Source organism: Beta vulgaris, chromosome 5 (assembly GCF_026745355.1).
Source record: "Beta vulgaris subsp. vulgaris cultivar EL10 chromosome 5, EL10.2, whole genome shotgun sequence".
Taxonomy (NCBI): Eukaryota; Viridiplantae; Streptophyta; class Magnoliopsida; order Caryophyllales; family Amaranthaceae; genus Beta; species Beta vulgaris.
Window position 1 is genome coordinate 52,464,706 of NC_079206.1, and position 19,839 is coordinate 52,484,544.

The 19,839-nt window shown below is 39.9% G+C and overlaps 1 protein-coding gene and 1 pseudogene across 1 annotated transcript; one reads left to right on the forward strand and one right to left on the reverse strand.

Moving 5' to 3' along the window:
* Positions 1 to 8,452: 8,452 nt before the first annotated feature.
* Positions 8,453 to 11,517, reverse strand: LOC104883643 (uncharacterized; annotated as a pseudogene).
* Positions 11,518 to 14,298: 2,781 nt separating this feature from the next.
* Positions 14,299 to 15,816, forward strand: LOC104908365 (UDP-glycosyltransferase 89B2). The gene has a single exon (XM_010697481.4). The coding sequence runs from the start codon at positions 14,350 to 14,352 to the stop codon at positions 15,772 to 15,774; it is 1,425 nt and encodes a 474-aa protein (XP_010695783.2). The 5' UTR covers positions 14,299 to 14,349; the 3' UTR covers positions 15,775 to 15,816.
* The last annotated feature ends 4,023 nt before the right edge of the window (positions 15,817 to 19,839 follow it).

A 19,839-nucleotide genomic window follows, 5' to 3' on the forward strand; every position in this document is an offset into this window, starting at 1 on the left:
GTGTAAAAAAAGGACTTGCCATCAATTTTGCATAATGCTTAGCTATTTCCTATCTATCAAGCACAAGTTGGAGTTTTGTTTTGCCAAGCAAATTTGCTTAGCCAACATAATGGGCCTTATACAACAAATAGTTTTTTAATAAGTGAGAATTTATGGTACTTAAAAAAGAAGGAAAAGGTGATTGTGGGGTATATTCAAGTGACAAATAGTTTAGCTAAACTACTTGCTTGAGGAAAATGATTGTCGACTAAAGATGGAGTTTGTTAAGGAAAACAATGTGACACCTTTAGCCAAGTGCTTCCTACGTTTTTTATTACTCGCAATGTTTCCCTTTGTACAAGGCCTAAAAAGAGGAGAGAGATAAAGAGATGAAAAAACTTGAATGACTAAACGATGCCCTAATTTTTTGAGTAATGTCCTAAATACACTAAAATACATACATTAGTCCATCTCCAAATTTTTTTTTATCAGGAGAGAAAGCTAAGAGGTGTCTACAACAAGAGACACCCCCTAAAACATCCCGAAGGATGGTTACAAGGTACAACGTACACACAACAAGGTAAACGAGAAGAAGAAAAAGGAGCACAAAGGAACACTTGTGGAAGCTCCGCCACGGCTAACACCTTCACCCCAGGTTCAATAGTGAAACCCGTCACGGGGGGCGAGACAAACACCACAAAAGTTGAGATAGCTTCAAAACCTTCACAAAGTGACCACCATATCTTGAATCGTCGCCAACTATGGAGACCGGCGACGTGAAAACTCACGAACCACCACGAACGAACTGAACCCACACCGCAAACAAACATTCCCAAATTGATTGATTTTAGAAATTACGAAAGCAAATTAAGAGGCTAGAAAACCAAGAGTCCGACTGAGGACAAGAAAAATTGGGCTAGTAGACAAAACTAAGCGATAACAATGACTAGATCTAGGAGGAAGAGAAGTAAGAGGAGGCTAGTGTTTCAAATTCTAAAGAAATTGATTTGGGAGTTAGGGTTTTTAGGGTTTTCTTTTGAGGAGCTAAGGGGTTTTTTCTAGAGAGAAGGAGAGCCTCCATGTACTCTTTGCGGATTTGGTCCACCTCCATGTACGTATACTCAGAGTACTCTTTGCGAATTGCGATTCGGCGATTCCCGTTTCTCCTTTCATCTCTTGCTTTCTCATCATTTGTCCCATTGGTTGTCATTGAAGGGAACTTCACATAATCTGGCTAGTGTGACCCCAGTGACATCAATTTCTCCTGTGACACATTTGCAAATCAGTTATGATATGTCGAATTGTCAACTTCAAATCTTTGCAAGATATGTTGATGCTAGCTTTGATTATTTATCCTTTCTGGCCACTTTTAGCAATACCTTGTTTTTTCGTATTTCTTTTTTTTACTCTTCTACTTCTCTATTTTAAATTTTCTCCTCTTGATTTCTTTTTTTAACATTAATTGATTTAAAGTCATACAACATCTATAATAAAGATAAAAAAAAAACTAACAAATACATATCAAATTGAAATGAATATAATTTTAATATGGCAAAACTACTATTATCAAGTAGATCTAGCAGACTAGCACAGTAGCACTAAAGAAAACCCATGTTTTTTCCATCATTGTCTGATGCAGTCTTCTATGAGGGGGTTTATCAATCTAATGTAGCTTTGAAATAGAATCAGATCTCATTCAACTGATTGTAAATAAAGAACTGACATCTATTGCAGCCTTGTACAACTTCCGATCAATGAAACAACTTTCAAGTTAAGATTTTGGATCTTGGATCTATACCCAAATAGACAAAAGCACCTAACGAACAAACCCACCATGATAAACATAGGGAGAATAGATTCCAATAAAGAGGGAAAAAAATAACTTCATACAGGGGACAAAAGTTATCATAAAGGATTGAAAGAAGTTCTCATAAAGAAAGACTAATTTATGAATAGACTATAAAAACAAACTACAAACTGAAAATAAGATAGAATAAGGGGCTTACCATATACAAGAGTATATATGGCAGCACCTAATCACCTATAATGATTTACCTTGAAGAGGGAAAGAGAAAAGGGAAAAAAAACGACTAGGGTTTTTTATTTTTATAGGGTTATTACTTTGTAGGTCTATATTGACCAAAAAAAAATTCTTCTCTTGATTATGTTAAGACTTCTAGTCTATTTTAATTTTACACCCAACTCTACCATCTCTATCTATCATTTTTTAGAACACACCTCTCCTAATCACTTCTTTATTTTCAAATTAATGCAACAATTTGATTTATGCATTATTCATATACTAAGTTTCATCATAATTTCTTTACCTAACATGTAGAAAAACTGTTATTATGTAAAACATGTAAAACATTGTTGGATTTTACTCGACATATATTTTTAAATTAATATCATGTCTTTGGCAATATATATTAAAATTTATAGTTTAAGTTGTGTTGGGAACATAGTTGTTAAAATCCCGATTCAAATTGTAAAATCTTACGATTTTACGATTCAAATATAGTAATACGACTCAATTCATAATTCTATGCATTTTTGCGTACTAGCAAAAACCCCATAAATCTAAATCAATTTTATTCAAGATACTAAAGCTATTAATAGACATATATAGTCAATATTGCCTCTATAATGGCTAAAAAACTATTTTTTCAATTATTGGTCATTTCGAACTTATAAAGTGAGTAATATCTAGATCATACATATTTGTAGAATCTTACGATTTTACGATTCGATTTTACAATGTGATTCTAAGATCACTTTACGATTCAAACTAGAATCTTGATTTTAATAGCCTTGGTCGCGAAGCATTAAGTCATTGTTTTATTTATTTAATACTAGTAATATATGCCTGCAATGCGTGCAATAGTATATTAATGAGAATTGGGAGTTAGGACCACTGCAATTAATTAAAGAGTGTAATATTTATGGTGAATATTTGATGAGTTTTATGATTTTTTATTTGCATTACTGTTTATGCCGATTACCAAGTACTAAAAAGGTTTAGGTGCCAACAACAAAATCAACATACTGATATTAAATGACATGATAAATAAAATGAATTGCGTAAAGAATAAAATAATGAAAGAGGCAAGAAATTGTTGACACGGAAAACCCAAAAGGGAAAAAACCGCGGGTGATGCTCCTGATCACCAATCCACTAATATGACGTTTGAAGTAGATGTTACAATAGTAGCTGATTACAATGATGATGGAACTCAAAGTATTTAGAGAGAAGAATAACAGGTGGGTGTTTTTTAGAGAGAGACGATGGGAGTGAAGATAAAAAACATAAGTCAAAACTAGGTTACAAATTATGTATATATACTACTAAGAAAATATCTCCCCGGCTGCTTTAGAGTTGTTCCACAATTTAAGGGCCCCGTCAGCGCAATCCCGTACTATCTCAACCGCCCAGAATGACACAAGTAACGTCGCTTGACTCAGTCTTCCCACTCCTTTGCCAAACTGCCACATTAATTAGAAATTCGAAATACTTAGGGAAGCCCGCCTATTCCAGAAAATCGAGGGCCCAACAATTGCCCCTGATTGACGCGTGTCCGAAACCCAGTTGTAAGAAAACCGTCAATCATCACGTTGGGAAAAACCGCCCACTTTCTCCACTTCCACACGCTTCTCTATTTAAGGGAGTCCCATCATCCACTTTGTCCTTTCACATCCCCCTTTTTCACCAACTCACTTCTCTCTCTTCATTAAACTCGCTCTCTCTCCAAACGGCTACTTCCTCAGGTGATTTCTTCAACCTCTTGAAGATCCAAGAACCAGGTAACTCCTTCTTCCTAAATTCCTCCGAATTTTGTTTCTTTAAATGGCCCCCAAAAAAAATCTTCCCAAGATTAGAAAATAAAAAAGAACTTCAAAAATGGCAGAAAGTTCAGACGAAGTAGTTATTTTAGAGACTGGGGTAATTGGGGGAAAGAGTATCGCCAGCGAATTCACTGAAGATGATGTAATTACCCTAATAGAAAAATGTATTTTGCCCGAAAAATGTATGACGAGGATTCCCGATGAAGAACAACGACCCGACGACTGCCCCAGTGGGTGGGTAGTTTTGTATGAATACCCTTTCAAGATTGGGTACTCCCTTCCCTTTAACTCTCTCATGACTCAACTCTTAACTGTCATGCAAGTCAGTCCAGGCCAAATTATGCCACTTGTTTGGCGTGTAGTTCATGTAATTGACAAATTGGCCCAAGACTCGAATGTGGACTTCACCCTAGAAGACCTTCTATACATGTACGACATTAAAAGAGTAGAGGTGTCTAGGTACACTTTTTTCTTAAAACCAGGAAAACCATCTTTGGTAGAAAATTCTGGGGCTAATGACAGGGGATGGAAGAAAAGATACTTTTTTGTAGAGAAGAATTCTTTGGGAAAGAGCTTTGAATACTTACATGACGGATGGAATTCCGAAGGTAATTTTCTCCTCATCGAATATATTCTCTTGTTTATGCTGTTGACGTCGTCTAATTTCCCCTGTGATTCCAGAAATCCTACCCTTGTCCGTCGAAGACTCGTCTCTTAGCAGAGCCAAAATCAACCAACTTCTCAAGAAATACTCCCCCAAGGAAAGAACATTCCGCAACAAGTTTGAACTGACGTCGTCAGAAGGAGACGTCTTGCCCCAATCTACAGAGAACACACAACCAACACCAGTCCCTCTATGGCGTCAGGTAATGTATCTTGCATACTTGTCTCGTCATTTTCTCATTTTTTTTTTTCTTTTTTTTTTTTTTTTTTTTTTTTTTTTTTTTTTTTTAAACTGACATCCCAGACGTCTTCCAGAGAACACCATGTCTACTAGATCAAAGACCCCTACCGTCGGCCTCTCTGAAGCGGAAATGCTAGAACGGGCCAGGAAGAGAAAACAGGCCGCAAGTGCTTCGCGTTGACCGTCATCCATGGGCGCTCCCAAGATTGCTAGGACGGCACCTCCACAGAGACCCCAAACCTTGAAGACGCCTCTTGGAGAAGGAGAAACTTTTACTATCTCCCTTCCCAGAACTTTGTGAAATCACTGCCCGACAATCTTCCCGTCGGCGGAGAAGCTGGCGTTTCCTGCACCTCAACGTCGCCTAGCCACTTGCCCTTGCTTACAGTGGCGAAGAAGGATTGGCCCTGCAAATACATGTAAGCCAACTAACACATGTTATGTCATTTAAATGTTTCGTTATGTACTTTACTGACGTCAACCATTTGGATAGGCGTCACAACATTCTCTGGCCCTACGTTCTGCTGCCCTCACTCTAGAGAAGGAGTGGAAGACACTCCGCGAAAAGTTGGACCGGTCTTCGGCGTCTTGAGCAGCAGAAAAGAAGGTGCGGAGCTGTCCGAGGAGTTGGCTAAGGAGAAAGGCCAGAATGCTAGCCAGTGATCAGCCTGGCGTCGATGAAGGAGGAGACGGACGCCACAATCGCCAGCCTCCGTGAAGACTGTATGGACGCCGCTAGCCGATACACCTGGAAGACTAAGGCAAGGTTGATGAAACAGTTCCTGGAAGGGCAGACGTCGAAGTGGACGCCTGAAGCAGACATTCAGCAATTCCTGGAAGTTTTTGGAACGCCGGAAGATCTGATCCCTAAGGCGAGAGTAACGCCGACGTCATGGCGACGGCGGATTCGGCGTCAATGCTGAAACTGACGGCGCCGCTTGATCTCACTAGTTCCTGCAAGGTGCTGCGTGTCACCGATAATGTTAATTAGTTTTGCATAGTTGTTCAAGGTGATATGTCACCGAAACTTTATATTTTGTGATGTTTCTTTTGCTACACTTTAGTAATTTTGCTTTGTTGTTTTTCGAAACGATGTTATGTTGTGTTCAAGAATTGTGTTGATGTTACGTCATGGTGTGTTTGTTTGCAATGAATGTCGTCTTTGTTAATTCATGAACACAAGATACATGTATGTATGATGTACAACGTTGTAAGGTACCTTGGTAGTGTGAACCAAGTGATGTTTTGGTTGCAATGAAGGGATAATCACCACTTCCAACCAAACACACTGGCTTTGCGGATGTCATAGATGTAAATGTCGTAGAAATCGGACGGGGAGAACGTCTATCTGACCATGTGGGGATTGCCCCTGTCCGTTCGTAATCGTAACTGTAAGACGTATCCCCGACGACTCGATGTCTGATGTCATACTCTTTATTTGTGCAATGAATGAGCCTGTAATACTGCCAACACAACTCACATCAAATGTTAGTAAGAAAATGACAAGTACATACTAGAAACTAAATGAAACAAGTCACGACATGTTGAGTGTAATATTACCTACTCTAACTATCTAGTACGTGTCAACATATCAGTTAAAAATGGTAGCGCTTAAGGTGAACGGCGTTCCAGCTTCTTGGTACGAGTTTGCCATCCTTGGTGCAGAGACGATAGGCGCCGTTGCCTACTACTTTCTGGATCTTGTATGGGCCTTCCCATGCAGGTGCTAACTTTCCTGCATTGACTTCCTTAGTATTTTGAAAGACTTCCCTCAAGACCCAATCTCCGACGCTTGAATGTTTTAGCCTTGACATTTTTATTAAAGCTTCTAGCCACTATCTGTTGTTGTGACGCCATTCGAACAAGGGCCGCTTCCCTCAATTCTTCACTTGTCACGATGTCATGACTTAATTCTTCATCGTTCCTGTCTGGCGTCAGTAATCCATAACGCGATGTCGGGATACGTACCTCAGGGGGAAGGACAGCTTCACACCCATAGACTAGGGAAAAGGGGTCGCCCCGTCGCCGTCCTGGGGGTGGTTCTGTTCGCCCACAGAATTGACGGAAGCTCCTCTGCCCACTTACCTTTGGCTGCTTTGAGACGCCTCTTGATGACTTTGAGGACTGACTTGTTACTAGACTCAGCTTGACCATTGGTCTGAGGATACCTAGGCGTCGCGGTGCTAAGTTGTATGTTCCACTTAGCCAAGAAATTCCTTGTGGGCGTGCTTATGAATTGAGAACCGTTGTCACAGATGATTTCGGAAGGAACGCCGAACCTGCATATGATGTTACGCCATATAAAAGTAATAACCTCTTTGTCGCGTACCTGGGTAAGGAATCAGCTTCGATCCATTTGGAAAAGTAATCCGTCAGAGCTAACATGAACACCTTTTGCCCCGGTGCTTGAGGGAGTTTTCCGACGATGTCCATTCCCCATCTCATGAAGGGCCAAGGGGTGATAGTAGGGTGTAGCCTTTCCGCAGGTTTGTGTGACATGGCGGCATGTCGCTGGCAGGCGTCGCACTTCTTAGCGTACTCGACGGCGTCTCGGCGCAAGTCGGCCAATAATATCCCATGCGTAAGGTCCTGTTTTGACAGGCTGCCGTCCTCCGAATGATTGCCGCAACATCCGTCGTCATCTCTGTAACACTTGCCGGCATTCGTCGCCGTCGAGACATCTTAGGTATGGTCCTGCAATGGACTTCCGAAAAAGTATACCGTCAAGTAAAACATACATAGAAGCCCTGAATCGTACCTTTCTGGCTTGCAGCTTGTCTTCGGGGAGGGTGCCATCCTTAAGATATTGGATAAACGGGGTCTGCCAGCTTGTTGACGCAGTAGCAGTATTACTGACGTCAATGTCGTTAACGTCCGTCGCGACGTCGTTGGCTTTATCAGCTGTGGTTGCTTTGTGGACCGCTGGTGACAGATGTACTATAGGTATGCTTTTGAACCCTGACTTTCTCATGGCTGACCCAATGTTTGCCAATGCATCTGCTTGTGTGTTTTGGTCCCTGGGAATCTGAAAGATGTCAAATTTGTCAAACAATTTTACCTTTGACTGGACAGCGTCCAAATATGCCGTCATTTTGGAATCTTTGGCGGCAAATTCCCCTTTTATTTGGCTGACGATGAGCAATGAATCACTATATGCTTCAACTTCGGTAGCTTTTAAGTCTTTAGCCAGTGTTAATCCTGCTAACAATGCCTCGTACTCTGCCTCATTGTTGGTAGCCTTGAAGTCGCAACTGACAGCTCGGGCTATGATGTCCCCTTGTGGCGACTTTAGCAATACGCCTAAACCGGCGCCTCGAAAGTTGGAAGATCCATCTACATGCAAGATCCATTTACTGTTAGTCGTATTAACCTCAAGCATACTTACCTCTGTTTGGGCTATTGCTTCTAGTGTAGGGCTAAAGTCAGCCACAAAATCCGCTAATGCTTGCGACTTTATTGCTGTCCGAGGTTGATAAGTGATGTCGTAGCTGCTCAGCGTTATTGCCCACTTGCTCATTCTGCCCGTTAGTTCTGGATGTTTAGAATAGACTTGACGGGATAGTTAGTTTTGACATAGATAGAATGTGCTTCAAAATAATGTTTTAATTTTTAGACGCCGTTACGATTGCCAAGACAAGTTTTTCAGAGAAGAATACCTGGTTTCGGCGTCGACCAAGGACTTACTTACATAGTACACTGGCAATTGCCCGTCTTGTCCTTCTCTGGCTAGGACGGACTCACCGATGATTCGCTGACGGCGACATACAGCTGTAATGGCTCGTCGGCTACTGGCTTTGACAGCAATGGCGGCGTCATGAGGTATTGCTTGAGGTCTTGGAGGGCCTGCTCGTGTTCTGGCGTCCAATTAAATCCTTTGTTTTTCTTTAGGACGTCGTAGAACAGTCGACATTTGTCGGAGGATTTAGAGATGAAACGATTCAACGCAGCGACACGTCCTGTTAATTTCTGCACTTCCTTTACGTTTCGCGGCGATTGAATGTTGAGGATAGCCTTGATTTGATCTGGGCTAGCCTCTATGCCTCGTTTCGTGACAATGTACCCTAAAAATTTACCTGCAGAACTCCAAAAGAACACTTAGTGGGATTAAGTTTCATGCCATACCTTCGAATGACGTCGAATGATTGTTGTAAATGTGACACATGGTCGTGGGAATTTTTAGATTTGACCAACATGTCATCTATGTACACCTCCATGGTGTCCCCTAGCTGGTCTTTGAACATGGCGTTGACCAGTCGTTGATAGGTTGCGCCAGCGTTCTTCAGCCCGAACGGCATGACCTTGTAGCAATAAATGCCGCGATCGGTGACGAACGACGTCTTCTCTTGATCTTCAGGATGCATGAGTATTTGATTGTACCCTGAGAAGGCGTCCATGAATGACAGCAACTCATGTCCGGCTGTGGCGTCTACCAGAGCATCAATGTGCGGCAGGGGAATGAGTCTTTGGGACATGCCTTGTTGAGGTCAGTGAAGTCTATGCAGACCCTCCACTTCCCGTTTTTCTTACCTACAACAACGACGTTAGCTAACCAATCAGGATATTTTACTTCCCTTACCTTACCGGTGTCAATCAGCTTTTGTACTTCGTCGTTGATAATTTGATTTCGCTCTGGGGCGAACTTGCGTCTCTTCTGTTTGATCGGTTTGTGGTTTGGATCAACATTGAGCTTGTGCGTGATCACGTCGGGATCTATCCCTGTAACGTCCTCATGGGACCATGCAAAACAGTCAGCGTTAGTTTTTAGAAAATCGATTACCTGTTGACGGACGTCGGGGATAAGGCGGCCCCTATTTTGACCGTTTGATCCGGCCTGTTGGGGTCCAAGATGACCTCATCTACTTGCTGCTCGTCGAAGTCTTGTTCCCCCAACGTCCCTGTCTGTAATTGCTATGCTTCTGATTTTCTTGGCTTCAAGGACGTCTTGTAGCATTCCTTCGCGATCCGTCTGTCCCCTTTGATTTCCTGCACTCCCCACTTGGTAGGGAACTTTAGAGATTGATGGAATGACGAGGGACAGCCTTCATGCTATGGATCCATGGCCTGCCTAAAATCACATTATAAGAAGAAGGGCAGTCAATGACATAAAATTTAGTTGGCATGTTAACTCCCTTGGCGAAGGTGGGCAGGGTCACTTCTCCCATGGTGTGCTTGGATTCTCCGCTGAATCCGACAAGGACGGTAGATTTGCGGATGACGTCACGTTCATCGATCCCCATGTCCTCTAAAGCGCCTCTCATCAGGATGTTTGCTGAACTGCCATTGTCCACTAACACACGTTTTAGCAAGCAATTACTGACAGTTAGAGATATTACCAGACCGTCATGGTGTATGTCCCTGTCGTCGCCGAGATCGGCGTCATCGAAGGTGATTGGCATGGCCTCCAGCTCGATGTCACGGGGGTGACGGAGTTCTTTAGGGACGGCGTCTTGATTCAGACCGTCCCGTGCATGCCGCTTAGCTGCAGAATATGTTAGTCCACAGATATCTGAACCACCACTAATGACATTGATTACCTTGACGTGCGGTGGGGACGACGGCGGTTGACGTCGGTCGTCATCTTTCGACACCGTCTGCTTACCTTTCTCCGTCAGCAAGTCTTTTAGGTATCCTTGCTTCAGCAGGTGGGATACTTCTCGCCTTAGAGCGACGCATTCGTCAGTGTGATGCCCATGGTCTCCATGGAATTCGCACCATTTGGATTTGTCGCGATGGGCCGTCGATTTTTCATTCCTGAAAGGCCATTTAACAGCAGAACCTAAAGAATGTAAAGTATAATAATACCTCCCATAGTGACGTTGAAACCATATTCGCTTAGCTTGGGGGGAAGACCGGGATCATTTTTCCAGTCATTGACTGGCCCATCATGACGGACGCTATGGACCTGCTGCGGGCGCTCATAAGGCTTTTGACGCCAAGACGCTTGCTTGTTGGACGTTGCCTTCCGGCTGTCAGCATGGGCATAAGCCTTTCTGGACTGCATGTCTTCTTCCAGCCTGATCTGGGCCAATGCTTTGGCTTGAGCATCCTCGAACGTCGGACATGGATATTTGGTCAGCTCCTTGTAGAGGTCTGATTCCTCATCCAGACCACGTCTGAACGCCTCGATGGCCGTCCTAGCATCGCAATTCGGGATGGACACTTTTTCCCTGTTAAACCTGTTTACAAATTCTTTAAGAGACTCGTCAGATTTTTGCACAATCCTATGTAAGTCGCTAGCTTGTTTCTCCATTTTGCGACTACTAGCAAATTGCATATTAAAAGCATTAACCAATTGAGCAAAAGAAGAGATAGTCCCGTTATTAAGATTAATGAACCACTGCAAAGCTGGCCCAGTCAGCGTAGAGCCAAATCCCTTGCACATGCATGCTTCCCGCATATTCTTCGGGATTGAGATGGTAATCATTCTTTGCTTGTACTGAGCGACATGGTCGTTGGGATCTGTGGTGCCGTCGTACAGCTTCATGGACGGGACGGAGAACCTCTTGGGCACCTCGATCAACGCTATGGGATCTGCAAAAGGAGAATCAGCATAACTGTTAGGAGTAGCTTTTTCCATAGGCCTGGGGACACCAGGGATACGGGATCATGTCTTCTAATTGCTGGAGACGCTGCTGGATAGGATCATCAAGACGGCCTTGGGCGAATTCTTTCGAAGGGTCAGCACCGTCATTCTCGCCGTCATCGGCATCTTCCTTTTCTGAATCATCAGCATCTCTAAGATCAGCACGATTTTCTGGGGTCTCGAACCCTTCGCCGTCCAGATTTTGCATCCTGGAGACGCCACGGACATTGCGAGGCTTGGGCCCCTTGGACGTCTTCTTGGCGGATTTCAAGCTCTAGATCTCCATGCACGACGCGACGTAGCTTTCCTTTAACGTCGCCATCTCCGCTTTGACGCGATTGAGTTCGTCAATGACTTCCTGGGTGGTAACCCATTGTCCTGCCATAGCAAATACGAAAAGATGGAAGAGTATGGAAAAATAAAACAAAAAGATGCGATTGTCAATAAACGTATGAAGATCTTGCTGGGGCCCCACGGTGGGCGCCAAATTGTTTATGCCGATTTTGTACCAAGTACTAAAAAGGTTTAGGTGCCAACAACAAAATCAACATACTGATATTAAATGACATGATAAATAAAATGAATTGCGTAAAGAATAAAATAATGAAAGAGGCAAGAAATTGTTGATGCGGAAAACCCAAAAGGGAAAAACCGCGGGTGATGCTCCTGATCACCAATCAACTAATATGACGTTTGAAGTAGATGTTACAATAGTAGCTGATTACAATGATGATGGAACTCAAAGTATTTAGAGAGAAGAATAACAGGTGGGTGTTTTTTAGAGAGAGACGATGGGAGTGAAGATAAAAAACATAAGTCAAAACTAGGTTACAAATTATGTATATATACTACTAAGAAAATATCTCCCCAGCTGCTTTAGAGTTGTTCCACAATTTAAGGGCCCCGTCAGCGCAATCCCGTACATATCTCAACCGCCCAGAATGACGCCAAGTAACGTCGCTTGACTCAATCTTCCCACTCCTTTGCCAAACTGCCACATTAATTAGAAATTCGAAATACTTAGGGAAGCCTGCCTATTCCAGAAAATCGAGGGCCCAACAATTACTGATATAAATAGTAATGTTTTCCAGGAAGGACTAAGGGCATGTTCTCTTTGGCATGAAACAGCTGGACTGAACTGAAATGAACTGAACTGAACTGATCTGAACTGAACTGAACTAAACTAAACTGAATTGAATTGAACTAAACTGAAATGAGTAGTGATATGTGAGAGTAAAAGTATTGTCAAGAGCTGAACTGAACTGAACTGAATTGAACTGAACTGAACTGAACTGAACTGGACTGAATTGAACTGAACTGAACTGAACTGAAAATAAGCTGGGGAGAACAGGCCCTAAGTCGAGGTAGGATATGTTTTTTTGTTTTGGAAGAATATTCAAAAATTCTCCTTTTAAACAATTATCTAGGTTATGTTATTTATTTATTTAAAAATACATATATTTTATATGCGTATTTCATGAGTAGTAGTTCAATTTAATTTCATTCGGTAATATAGGTTTTTAGGCATACTATGATGAGAAGTGTTTTAATAAAAAAAATTATAAATTGATATTATCTGATGATGTATGTTTATATCTTTAATTATTTATCATCCCAACTGATTGTGCTCCCCAAAAAATTTGAAAAATGAATATCCTCTAATTAAGTTTCTTAATTCTTTTATGGTTTGTTAATACATGTTATTTGAAATTGTTATTGCAACTAAGAGTTTAGATGATAAAAATCTTGTGACTCTTTAATTTTATAATTGTTTGAAAATTGATTTAGTCATCAATTTATTATATATTTCAATTGTGAGTTTCCCCTTTTTACACATTTTTATGTATTCCTTTTTGATAACGTAAAACTTTTTTTACTACCCATATTTGCAAATAAGGAAAGAATTAAGAAAAAAATTTCTTTATTATTTTTTGTGAGATTAAGGATATATAAGTATTTTCAAAATGGGACACCATAACTCCCCTTAGCTTATATAATAGTAGAAATTGGATGAAGTGCCACATATAGTATTTTGAAAGCTTTTTTTTATATATGATGCTAATAATAAAAAGTTTATGAATTTCTTTTGGGGTGATATAAGTGTGACTATAATTCAACTTCTAATCATACTCCCTCCGTCCCATAATGTAAGTCCCCTTTCCTTTTAAAGTGTCCCAAAATATAAGTCTTGTTTCTATTTTCAATCAATAATTATACCCAAAATACCCTCATCAAAATAATTTAACTCCCAAAAAGTCCTCATAATTTCAGCTTCCAATGCACCATTATTAATGATAAAATAGAATCTCATAACCCATTAAACTCCTCTACACATTAAACTATGCAAAATTAATGTTAAGTTTTTATTTTTTGTTAAAAAGAAAAAAACAATGTAAGTATTTTCCAATAAAAATAAATCTTTTTATTTAAATAAACAAGATTCTAATTTACCTTAATTCTCGTGTAAAAACAAAATCAAAACTTATATTATAGGACGGAGGGAGTATAACTTATCACATCACCTAATTTTGTTAAACAAACCCATGATGTGAAGTTTTAGTACATCAAGTTCCAAAAATACATTATTTTGATGATTAATAATTTGAGTCATGTACTACTAATGATTACAGAAAATTGATAACTGAAAATTCACATTAAAAAAACATATAACGGAATCTCCCGTCAATTTTTTTTACCCAATATATTGGTGATAAAGTGATAATTGATGATGATAAAAGTTCACAAACGTGAAGAGCCAAACTGTCAAGCATATCTTAGTGGTCAAAGAAAATCTATATATAGTTAATAATATGAAACATCATGATATCACATGATTGGTGCAACTTTAACTAAAGAAAGACAAGAAACCAATCATCATCAAATTCCACCCATATGACTACAACTACATAACATAACATAACACTACAAATAATTCACTTTCCAACAACTACACACTTGAAACTTTTCTTCATCTTCCTCTCTCATTTCCACACACCAACCTAGACGGCTAGACCTAGTGACCTACCTCATAACAACAACAATGGCGGTCGAACTCCAACCCACCCACATCTTAATAATACCATATCCAGCACAAGGCCATTTAATCCCCATCTTAGATCTCACCCACCACCTCGCTTCCACCGGCCGATTCACCATTTCTGTCGTTACAACTCCTAAGAATCTCTCTATTCTCTCTCCTCTTTTATCACTTTTCTCCGACGTTATTTCCCCTGTAGTTTTCCCTTTTCCGGCAACCGATGGAATTCCTGCCGGAAAAGAGAACACTAAGGATCTTCCTCCGGCGAGTTTCCGGCATATGATCCCTGCTCTCGCCAAACTCGAAGATCCCATACGTCGCTGGTTCGGATCTCAATCTTCTCCTCCTGTGGCTATTATTTCTGATATGTTCTTGGGTTGGACCCACAGACTTGCAGTTAAGTTGGGTATTAAACGCGTCGTTTTCTCACCTTCTGGGGCTATGGGTTTGTCCGTGGTTTACTCTCTTTGGAGAGATATGCCTAAAAAACCGGATCAAGATGGAAACGGTGACGTTTTGTTTAAGGATGTACCGAATTGTCCGAAATACCCTTGGTGGCAGTTGTCCCCGGTTTATAGGTCCTACGTGGAAGGGGATGCTGACTCGGAGTTGATTAAGGAAGGGTATTTGGACAACATGGCAAGTTGGGGGCTTGTGGTTAACTCATTTGATGACTTGGAAGGTGTTTATAAAGATCATTTGATGAATAGTTTGAGTAGTCATGATGATCGTATTTGGACTGTGGGACCCTTGGCTTCTCCACGTGGACACGAAGATCGAGGTGGGGTTAGTTCGATCGAGGTTAGTAAGATATCCTCTTGGCTTGACACGTGTCAAGACGACGAGGTTGTGTATGTGTCGTTTGGGACTCAGGCTTTACTTACAAGTCAACAAATGGAGGTGATCGCACAAGGACTAGAGAGGAGTGGTGTTAAATTTATATGGGTTGTGAGAGATGTGATGGTTCAAGGAGATCATGGTAACATGGACTTACTTGAATTTGAAGAACGTGTAAAGGGTAGAGGTGTGGTTATTAAAGGGTGGGCTCCGCAAGTTACGATATTAAGTCATCGTGCTGTTGGCACGTTCTTGACTCATTGTGGATGGAACTCGACTCTTGAAGGGATTATGGCTGGTGTAAGGTTGCTTGTTTGGCCAATGGGGGCTGATCAATTCTCGAATGCCACTTTGCTAGTGGACCATTTGAAGATTGGAGTTCGAGTTTATGAGGGATCTAATATAGTTGCTGATCCATGTGAGTTGGCTCAAATTCTAGTCAACTCAGTGACTCAAGATCAAGATGGTAGGAAAAGGATCAAGAAAATGCAGAATAATGCTTTAGAAGCCTTGAGTGAAAATGGGAGTTCTTCCAAGACCTTGCTTAGATTGGTTAACAAGTTATGTGAGTTAAATGTGAAGGAATGTTAGCTACTAGCTAGCAAAGACATTAATCTATTTTTTTTATCTATTGTAACGATGACTATTTATGATAGTTTTATATCTATTACAACAATACTATTTTTGGTTAAAAAGTAACTTTAGTTGATAATATTACTCTTGCTTTACATTACTAAAAATATCATTTATTATCCACCAACTAATTAATTCACAATATTACACTTGCTGTTACTTGATATTTTTTATTTCCTTAATAACTGTGCCCAACTTCATTGTTGCAATAGATAATGAACGGAGGAAATAATTAATAACATATTTGTATGTTTTATTTGTCAATACTAAGTTGTGAACAAAAGGAACATTAAAATATTTGAGCCTTCATGGTGAAATCTAATTTTATACTTTCTTTGTTTTCTTTTCTTTTTTTAATTGAAAATAAGATGAAAAACATCATTTTTGACTGACAAGGGTACATTTATTTTCAAGGACTCAAACCAATCGTGAAGCACTTCCAGCTTCTATTTGCTCTTCCTCTGTTCTACCAAATGCTATTGTAAAAACTATTGACAACATGCACCATTCCTTTTTCTAGCGCCAACAGAAAGACAAAGACGTCATTCGTCTTGTTGCATGGGATATGATCTGCAAGCCAAAATCCTATGGTGGCATCGGCGAGATACTGCATTTAGAAGCCATTTACTTTGCAATTTAGACAAAACTGGAATTGCCAGTAGGGATATTGGATAGAAGCAAGTGATATTTTGGTAGGTAAATTAACGCCTCATATGGCAAAAGAATCTTCATATGCTCCCGAAGATAGATTATACGAGTGATACTTGGCATTCAGGTATCCACATCAAAGGAAACTTGTTTATAACTATCTATAGGTGGTAGGGGTCGAGTTATATGCGAGAGGATCCCGAAAAAGGAGGCTCCTGTTATAATCCAGAAACGATTCATGTATATATTTCATATAAACATCCTTTGTAAAACTATTCCGTTAAATAGAGCCTTCATTACTAAGTTATGATGGAAAATCCTCACATATCACAAAAACATATGGGTTCAACTTATCCGTAAAAAATATCTAAGCAACAATACTTTCTTTGAGTATAAAGCAAAAAATTCAAGACTCCCAAATATGGAAACAAATTCTCATTCAACGCGAAATTCCTAGAAAATGCTTTCATTGGAAAATTATGGATGGTAATAACATCTACTTTTGGTTTGATAATTGGCTAACTAACTCTAATCTTTTTTACCTACTCCACAAATCCCCTCATCAAGTGGACCTGGATCTACCTCTCTCTCACTTCATTCTCCATTCTCATGAGTGGGATATATTTAAATTGACATTTTTCCTACCATCCCATTTACTGGTCAAGGTCAAATAATTCCTCTGTTTTGAGTTTCCTTTTACTTTACAAGTGTTACCCTGCCTTCACGATAGTGCTTCTTGGCCTTCCCGCCCTGGTAATATTAATTTTTGTAGTTCTTTTCCTTTCCGTTACTGGATTGAGGTTTGTCATTCTATTCTTTCTGATGATCACATAACTAAGTCTGCTTTTATTTGGTGGTTCATTTGGTTCACTAGAAACAAAGTTATCTTCAATGATAAGGGGTTTTTTCCTCGTCGTGTTAGTTTTATAATTAAGAACTTTTATGAGCAATGGTTGAAGACTGATGTGGATGATGGAAATGGTTGACCAAGTTAGATAGATCGGGCCAAAATCTTATTTGGTCCCCCCCTCCTCCTAATTACTGCAAGCTTAATTTTGATGGCTCTAAAATTAGAAATGGGAATACTTCCTTAGGTTTTGTTATTCGCAATAATTCTGGGGAGGTTCCCCTAGCTGGTGCCAAGTCTTTGGGGCCCTATATTTCTATTTTGCAAGCTGAAGCTTGGGCTCTTAGAGAAGGAGTTAAAGGAGCTATTTCTCTTGATATTTTTAATATTATTATTGAAGGAGACAACTTAGCTGTCATTAATTCTATGAAGAATTGTTGGCGTATTCCGTGGGAAATTTCTAACATTGTGAAAGATGCAGGTGTGACTACAAGGTGGTTTCAGGACTGTCAGTTCCGTCACTGCTTTCGTGAAGCTAACAAGGCTGCTGACTTCATGGCTAGGAAGGCGCATGACCACCCTTCCTTACTGTACTGGTTCCCCCCGTACTGTTTGGATTTTCCCCTCATCATCTGAAAGGATGTTTTAGGCTGGCCCCTAGATTAGGGGGTTAGCCTAAGTTTGTTCTCCTTATCAATAAAATAAAATAAATAAATAAACCTATAACATCATCAGTACTTCGAAAATTTACAAAGATTCCCTTTACATACACAATCTCTGTCTTAAATGGCGATTCTCCCTCTTGCTTTGACTAGGGGTGTTAATGAGCCAGGGTGACTCGCAATCTGTTCGAGCTCAGCTTGGTCAAAGCTCGGCTCGAGAGGGCTCGACTCGAGCTCAAGATCGGCTCGTGACCTTAGCGAGCCGAGCCTGAGCCTAGTAGAGTTCGGCTCGAAAGTTCGCAAACATGTTCGTAAAATATTTTAGATAGGTTTTATGTAAAAAAAAGTATTGTCCCACAAAAAGTAAACACCAACCTTGTTTTCCCTATATAATCTTATTACCCTTTAAGTTCATTATAATTCTTGTTTGATTTGTCTTATTTTATAATGTGGGACAATCATTAAATATGCAAAGCCTAAAAACTTGGATTAGCATAATATTAATTCTTTTACTATATTGGGAATACGAGGAACAATGCATAGTGTTGTGAATTATTTAGTTAAGGTTTATAAGTCCCCATAGGTGAGGCAAAATAAAAACTTCACATCTCCAAATATAAAATGCGCATGATATGGAAAACAACTGCACCCACCTCTTCTTGGTGCTCGTTGTAGAGCCTAAGTGGGTTGTTTTGTTGGGATTTTGAAAGTCCCACACTGGGGAGGAAGCAAGAGTAACAAGGGACCTCTTGTATTATATGGGCATGCATAGATAGGACTTAGGAGTAAAATATATGGTTGTTGGGCTTGTCATATTTAATGAAAATTAGCCTAACCTCCATACTTATAAAGAGTTTGACAAGACATTGGCTTATACCTAAAGTCTTGGTTAATGTTAAGCTTATTTAGTTAAGGTTTATAAGTCCCACCTCGGTGAGGCAAAAGCAAAACTTCACATCTCCAATATAAATAAAAGGCGCATGATACAAAAATCAAAAGCACCCATCTCTTCTAGTGCTCGTGGGGAGAAAGCAAGAGTAATAAGGGACCTCTTGTATTATATGGGGTATAGATAGGATTAGAATGTATGGTTGTTGGGCTTGTCATATTTAATGAAAATGAGCCTGACATCCATACTTATAAAAAGTTTGACAAAACATTGGGCTATATCTAAAGTCTTGGTTAATGTTAAGCTAAATTTTCTTTCAATTTTTAAAAATTTAATTTCACGAGCCGAGCCTAAATTTTTGAGGCTCTACGAGCTTCGAGCTCGAGCCGAGCTCTACCTCATTCATTCTCGAGCCGAGCCGACCCTGAGTATGTTCGGTCTCAGTTCGGCTCGTTAACACCCCTAGCTTTGACAAAACTTACACAAAGTAGAGGAGATAAACAACTAATTCGAAAAAAGCCCCAAAATTTACATGCATATAAGGTAAATCAGTTTGAATTGATGAATACAAAAAAGTCAATAAAAGCAATTAAATGCATATTCAATCCTAATTTTGTAAATTAAAAAAAAAAGTAGCCAAAAACCCTAACATAACAACTTTTAATCTAGAATCATACATATTAGCACATGCAAAATCGTACAATTTCCTATTTAGGATTGACTTTAAATAAAAATTGTAAACCATAACTTAATTTGATATTTAAATAAGAGAATCTCTAATTTTTATATAAAAGTAAGCTAATGCTTTGGGTTATAAAAAAAAATGAGGAGAGAGAAGGTGAGAGGGAGAGGAACAATACTTCCAATAGTGGGAATCTGTGGGATCCACTAAGTCTTAAAAGACACCAGAAAACAAGTTAAAGTGTGTTTTTAACGAGCTAAATAACATCGGTAAAATTTTATAAAAAATAAGTATA

Excerpts from the sequence above, each read along its gene's own strand:
- LOC104908365 (XM_010697481.4), top strand. The coding sequence starts at position 14,350 with ATGGCGGTCGAACTCCAACCCACCCACATCTTAATAATACCATATCCA.